This window comes from Musa acuminata, chromosome BXJ2-6 (assembly GCF_036884655.1).
Source record: "Musa acuminata AAA Group cultivar baxijiao chromosome BXJ2-6, Cavendish_Baxijiao_AAA, whole genome shotgun sequence".
Classification (NCBI taxonomy): domain Eukaryota; kingdom Viridiplantae; phylum Streptophyta; class Magnoliopsida; order Zingiberales; family Musaceae; genus Musa; species Musa acuminata.
Window position 1 is genome coordinate 30,607,901 of NC_088343.1, and position 7,100 is coordinate 30,615,000.

General features: G+C 36.6%; 2 protein-coding genes across 5 annotated transcripts in view; one reads left to right on the top strand and one right to left on the bottom strand.

Moving 5' to 3' along the window:
- Nucleotides 1–3,688: 3,688 nt before the first annotated feature.
- LOC103974564 (probable NADH kinase) lies at nt 3,689–6,313 on the bottom strand. 4 transcript variants are annotated; one of them, XM_065113478.1, is made up of 6 exons: nt 6,058–6,195; nt 5,172–5,220; nt 4,838–5,083; nt 4,623–4,703; nt 4,306–4,457; nt 3,689–4,225 (listed from the first exon to the last, which is right to left on the bottom strand). In XM_065113478.1, the coding sequence occupies exons 2-6, from the start codon at nt 5,205–5,207 to the stop codon at nt 3,820–3,822; spliced, it is 921 nt and encodes a 306-aa protein (XP_064969550.1). In that variant the 5' UTR covers nt 5,208–5,220; nt 6,058–6,195; the 3' UTR covers nt 3,689–3,819. The 4 variants fall into 4 exon arrangements, with proteins under 4 accessions (XP_064969550.1, XP_018677406.2, XP_009387691.2 ...); XM_018821861.2 differs by lacking the exon at nt 6,058–6,195 and having other exon boundaries at nt 3,689–4,148; nt 4,306–4,330; nt 4,395–4,457; nt 5,172–5,760; XM_009389416.3 differs by lacking the exon at nt 5,172–5,220 and having other exon boundaries at nt 6,058–6,313.
- A 746-nt stretch (nt 6,314–7,059) lies between these two features.
- LOC135613578 (protein S40-1-like) overlaps nt 7,060–7,100 on the top strand; it is a 911-nt gene continuing 870 nt past the window's right edge. The window contains exon 1 of the mRNA XM_065110602.1: nt 7,060–7,100. This exon is cut by the window's right edge and continues 870 nt beyond it. The gene's annotated coding sequence lies outside the window, so the exon portion shown is untranslated.

Sequence of the window (7,100 nt, forward strand, 5' to 3'; positions counted from 1 at the left end):
AGTTACTACTAAACTTAAACTTTTATAGAGTTTCTTTAAGTAGCAAGTTTTCCTTCTCAAGTGCCTCTAAGTGTTCACACTTAGTGCATTAAGGCAACGAAGGATTATTCTTCTTAAGTTTTTCAAATTCATTATTTAAAAGGGCATGCTCTTTTTTCAAAGAATTATACTTTTTGCTCATTATTCTACATTCATCGAACAAATCATGAAAAGCACCTAAAAGCTCATTAAAAGATAAATTTGCATCTAATGAACCACTTACCTTATCTCTGATAGCCATTAGTGCGTAGTTGGCGATTTTCTTGTTGCTTTGTTCTTCATTTTTGGAATCACTCGAATCATCCCACATTGCTTTGAGCGTCTTCTTCTTCTTTAATTTTTCTTCTTCACTTGGGGACATTCGCTTTTAAAATGTTCCGGCTTTTTGCATTCATAGCATATAACTTATTCTTTCTTGGGTTCAATTTTATTTTTAGTGTTATTTTTAGATTTATTTTTTTATGAATATTTTAAACTTTCTTGTTAAGAGTGCTTAGTTATCATCATAGTCCTCATCACTTAAACTTTCTTTCAAGTGGTCTTTATGAATTCTTAGTGTTATATCATTTTTATTCTTTGGAAGGTTGTTTTCAAGCTTTTCATGAGCGTTGTAAGTCATCTCATAGGTTATTAACGACTCGATAAGTTCTTCAAGAGGAAAATTATTCAAATCCTTGGCCTCTTGAATGGTCGTTACTTTAGGGTCCCAACTCTTTAGAAGGGATCTTAATATTTTATTAACGAGTTCAAAGTTAGAAAAACCGAGTGTACATGTCTCCAATGGTCTCACTTTGTTTCATCCAAAATAATTAATAAGAATAGACTAAAAGATTTATTTTGGACTCCTTTACTCTAATAGTGATTTCGAGTGTGTGCCAAATATCAAAAGTCATTTCATAAATAGACACTCGATTGAACTTATTTTTATCTAAAGCGCAAAATAAGGTATCCATGGCCTTGGCATTTAAAGAGAAAGTCTTCTTCTCTAACTCATTCCAATCGTTCATGGGAAGAGAAGACTTTTGAAAGTCATTTTTCATAATGTTTCATAACTCAAAATACATAGAAATTAGAAAAATCCTCATTCTTTTGCAATAGGTATAATCCGTCTCATTGAACATAGGTGGACGTGTGATTGAGTGACCCTCTTAGTTGCTGGCAAACGCTATCTCGCTTGGGTTTTAAACCAAAATGAGTGGTTGTTAGGATCAAGAACGACACTAAGAGGGGGAGGGGTGAATTAGTATAGTGGATAAAAATAATAAATTTAATCAATTTCGAAAAACTTTGTATAATGAAACTCTTAGTTCGACGAAAACCATTTTGAAAAGACGTTTGACTCGAATAAGTTTGTAAGTGCGTAGAGAGGAGGGGATTGGACAGTTTACAATGAAGTAAAGTAGAATGCAGCAAAAGTAAAGTATGCATCAAGAAGAGAACACGCTAATTTTATAGTGGTTCGGTCATCTGACCTACCTCTACTCCCGATACCTCCACCAATGAGGTTATTGGTTTCTACTATTAATCTTTCTTGAAAGGCAAAGGTCAATCACCCATTTACTTAACTTTCACAAGTGGCTCACTCTCCTTTTACAAACTTTCACACTTAGAAATGATGGAGGTGAACTCTCAACTTTTGCAAGCTATTTCACTATAGTTTCAGTTCAGTTCTTATCACTTCTATGTATTTTACTAGCTGAGAAGGAAGGGATATTTATAGCCCTCAATTGGCTTCAAAATTGGAGACAAAGAGTGTCATATCCCTAGTTTTCGGGGTACTAGTGGTACCACCGTCTACAGACTAACACTGGATGGTACCACTGCCTGATAGAGTCTCGAGCTCTAGTAGCACCACCGCCTAGGCTTCTTGGAGACTGAGCCCTAGGCGGTTCCACCGCCCCAATCTGGTGGTGCCACCGTAAAACAAGGTTCAGCAACCTGTTTGGGCCTTGAATCCAACCCAAACCAGTCCAATTACGGGCCTAGTTGACCCTTAATAGGTTTAATGGTATTACCTCCCAAACCTAACTCTAATTATGTGCTAACTTTGATTTTTAAGGCATACACTAAACAAAACAAGTCCGGTAAGTCTAGGTTTCTTTCGGCGAGCTTCTGGCGATCTTCCGGCGGACTTCTGATGATCTCTCGGTAATCTTCCAACGGACTCTCGGTAAGCTCCTGGACTTCACAATGATCTTCTTGGTGAGTTCCGACAAGCTTCTTTGGCAAGCTCCTAGACTTCTCGACCAATTCCAGTGGCACTTCCGACGAACATCCGGACACCCGACGAACTCTCGAATTCCCAACAAATTCTCGATCTTGACTCCGGCACTTCATTTTGCTTTATGCCTTGATCCCTATCATAGTTAATCCTGCACAATTTCTCGACATATAGATTGGATCAAAAAATTTACCAATTGATTTCATCATTAAAATCCGAGATTCAACACTATATACACAATGTGAAAATAATCGGATACGCAAATGTGTGAATATATGATATGATTGAGAGATTTTAGATTTTCCCTCATCTCTCTTTAGTCACATGAACCCGTCAATGAGATATTATAGATCTTCTCTCATATCCCTTTTATTCCTAAATCCATCGATCATAGTAGTCCTGTGAAGGATAGGAAAAGAGGAGAAGATGAGTCTAGTTTTCCTTGTAAATTGACATGTGTGCTTGCAAATCAAATAAAGGTTTTCCAAAAATCATCAAAAGATATGCATCATAAATTTAGATATATTATTATTTAAATTCAAATTTTAATATTAAGGTTTTTTATATAATAGTAACATATTATGATTCTTATGCTTACGAGAAATGGATAATAAGATGACACTTCAAAGGGAGAGAGGCGACTCTAAACAAAGGTTTGGCAATTAGCGGTCAAGAATGTGGTAGAACCGGCACAGAAGGTTTTGAGGAGGGCGATTACAATGATGGTGGCGAGGGAGGCAAATTAAGATGAGGCGGAGGCTAGAGTTATCGCTATCATCGCTGAAAGCGGATTGGTAGAAGCAATTGAAGGATTCCTTCAGCCAACAAAAAAGGGAGATATGATGACCCATGGGAGGGGCGGGATAGTATTGTGGGTTGTGTCTACATTCATAATCGTTTATATTATTATTTATCATTATTATCATTAATTAATTTTTTGAAGTGTTGTATAAATTTTAATTTCTTTATTTATTTGCAGGACTTGCCGAATTTATTATGGTGTCCTACTTTCAAAATTGATGATGATGATAATTAGATTGATTAAGAAAGGGCCAAAAATTTAAATTTTGACTGGTCTAATTCTTTATTTAACATCAATTTTGATCTCCAACCTGATGTGAAATCCCAACTATACCTTTGAGTCTAATTTTAAACAATCTAAAATTTAAGAAATCAGAATGAAAAGTAAAGTTGACTATCAATCCAACCAATTGGAATTTTCTAATAATTTGCTTTTATTACGTTCATTTTTTAATTTAGAAATAGATACTTAATTGTCAATCGAGCCAAGCATTATATAAACAAGTATCAACTAATTATCCATATATGGTTTACCTCAAAAACTCTATCCAACCCAAATGATGGTAATGTATTATGGATGTATCAAAGTTAATTCTATCAAAAGATGAAGGCAAAAGAAGACACAAATGACTAATGGAGTCTCTCAACTCAGCTAGCAATCAAAATAACTCCTACATTTTGTCAAAACCCGTGTCCACTTTATAGAACACAAACAGTTGGTTTTTTTTGTTCACATCAAAAGGATCCAATGAACAAAATTACAGTACACTTCGCCATCGGTAAGATTTTGGATTATGGTCTCTCACCAAATCTTGAGGCAAATAAAGTTTCAAAACTGGGGCTTTTGCAGATATCTTGATTTTGTCTCCAAACTTAAGAGATTGAGTTACATGACAACCGTCGATGTACACAACACCTTCTTGAGAATACCACTCAACAAAAATCGATTGATCGGGTTTAACAAACCCATGCATCAGTGGAGCTTCTGCAGGTCCAGGTGAAATGGGCTCTCTCACCATATACTGAAGGTCTCGACTCGATATAGGCATACGCAAACCTCCACCCGAAAGAATGGCAGCTGTGGATCCTGCAGCAGTGGAAACCCTAAGACCACTTGATCGGGTGTTAATTAAGCTCGAGTTTGTTCCATTGTTGCCATTAATTCTGAATAGAGAACAAAGCATCTTTGCATTCATCAGACAGTCTCAGAATAAAGATTCAGCTTACTTGGAAGAATAATATACCTAAATGAGAAACGAGATACCATTGCTGGACAAGGATGTGCAATTAGTATATCGTTTAAAGCATATGTTGGAAATGGATGTCCGTTTACCGTAATAGATAGTCTTGAAATTTCTGAAGGTTGCATATAACTCTCGAGGATATTATCTAGTACCTGTAAAGAAAAATGATTACAACTTAAAGAGGTAAAATAAATGAAAATGATGTTCCAACAATTCTCAGTCATCATATGTCAGAAGAAACAATAAGCAAAAATAAATCACTATAGAGTTTAAAACTGAACAACCAAACAGAAACCATTAGGTATTTGGAACATTACCTGCTCAAAGTTTTGAGCAGTAGCAGCACAAAGATAACCTGTACTTCTTGCAGCATCAAAATCATTGCTTGACTCATTAACCTAACATTGAGAGAGGAAACTGCTATAGCGAAGGATTAGCAGTGTAAAAGCTAATGGGCAGGAGGAAAAATCAAGAAACAAGTAAAATTTGTGAAGTCATGCTGTAACCTAACTTTATTCATCAAATAACTGACCTCTTTAATTTGAGTAGGGTCTGAATTGACACCTAGGACTGGAATAGAGTCATCCAAAAAATGGCTAGCTTGTAAAAGAGTGCCGTCCCCACCAATTGTGATCACAAGATCCACATGATGAATTGGATGACAAAGATTATTACATATCACTGGTTCCCAATCAACAAATTTGCATCGCAAAACATCCTGACATAGGTTGATCGTATCCTTATGCACCTTAAGTCTGTCATTAAAAAAACTCACAATCTGCAAGGCACCCAAGAGGAAGGATGTCACAGAAAGAATAAACTGGAAATCAAGAAAATGCAAAACATCTACTAAAAAAAAAACATACGATACTTTTGGCACATGAGAAGGTAGTGCATGTCATACTGGTTTCCAATCTGAAAAAAAGACAATATAAAACCAAGCAATTCGATCTCTTTCTTGAGAAGGATAATTGACAGCTGAAAAATATGACTTTTTTGTCCTCTGACTTGTATGCCCACCATAATGTACCATGAAAAGGACCATCTTTGAATAATTCGATTACATTTTTTAAGGTTGTAGAAAATCTTGCATGCATTACGTATATAAGACCACACAAACACTCATCATGAATCATCTTTCTTACTGAAGATGGCATGTAAATATCTTATGCACAAATTACAATGGTTATTACAGACAGAGTCCCTCCAAAATAAAGCTGAAAATACCTGCAATTTTTACATGGAGGACAACGAAGAAAGCATCGAATTGTTTCCTAGCCAAAATAAGGAGCAACAAAGTAGATGATAATCTCATGTGGGACTCAGATCAATCTTGTGCGTTTAATATTTTAGGGTTCGAGATCATTCTCCCCATTTTACTCTACAAGACAGATTTGGAAGCTAGTATACCCTAAATCTACCCTGGATGCAAACCAGACCCATTAATGATCATCATTTTACCTCGAGGAGGTGATCTTATTCCACTGTCATCTTCATCAGTTCTCCCTAACACACAATTAGACTTCGACCATCCAATTAATCTACTTCTTTCTCTCACCACTCAGCCAAGAATCAAACCACTAAAAGCCCCAAAATGTCGATCAACAACTGGCGATACCTATACACAAACAGCGAAGTTTGGATCACTTAGTGACAATCAACCAATTCGCCATTGGGCATAAGAAATATGTGTAAATAGCATCAAGAACAACGGGAAAAGAACAGAGAAGAAACGAGAAATAAGAGTAGCACCTTAGGGTTGAGGGAAGAAAAGGGAGGGGAGGGAGAAGAGGATGAAGGGGGTAGATTGGGGAGGTGGTGGGCGGCTGGTATCGGCGGGTAGATGTCGAGAGGCTTCAACAGGAGCAGGACTCCCCGCTTCGGCATGGATGGTGGACGAGCCGTGGCGGTGGCGGAGGCGGCGATGGTGTGACGGGTCCGGAGGAAAAAGAAGAGCGGCTTCGGGAAATTGGGCTTTGATTGGGAGCGACACTTAAGCCATTAAACAGAGGATTAACGGTGCTTGCTTCACAATCGGGCGCAGTGAAATTTTATAAATATATGATTTATATTTATCATGATTTATATATATGTTATTTCTTTCTTTAGTTAGATTTTTAATTAATATTTTTATCAATGTCATCCTCTCAATTGCATATATTAAGTCTAATCTTACTTCCACATAAAAGGGAATGTGAAATTTTATAAATATATGATGACTACTTAAGGAAAAAGTGGTAATTCGATCAAAATATATATCATGATATCGAAACACGTCGCACCCCTTTGTATTTATAAAATCAATGTTTAATTAATACTTTTAAATGTCATTTTTCTTAATTTACTTGTGTCTAATGTGCAATTCTTACAATTTTGCATCTGTGGGGGACGAAGTTTTACGGATTTGAGCATTAATAAACAGAGAAACAGATTAAATCGAGTCAGTATACCATATCAAATCGACAATCAAGATCAATATTACTAATCCTTAAATTTCTCGGATGAACAAAATTTACCCATACTCTACGTATGCATCGTCATTTTAGATCAAATAGACACGACAAAATGACATCATCACAAAACCAGCTCAAATGCTTCACTCAAACAACCGTGCAGCAGAAAACCCCACTGCAAAGAAACCCATTGCTGATTACTCTCATGGAAGTCATCTACAAAACCAAGAGCTGAATCCACGTGGCAACGCCATGGTGGAGACCTCCTCTCTCCAAATCCATTCGTTCCACGGGATGTCATCATCTGTCCTCACCATTTCTCCAAGTAGGCTCACGACAAAC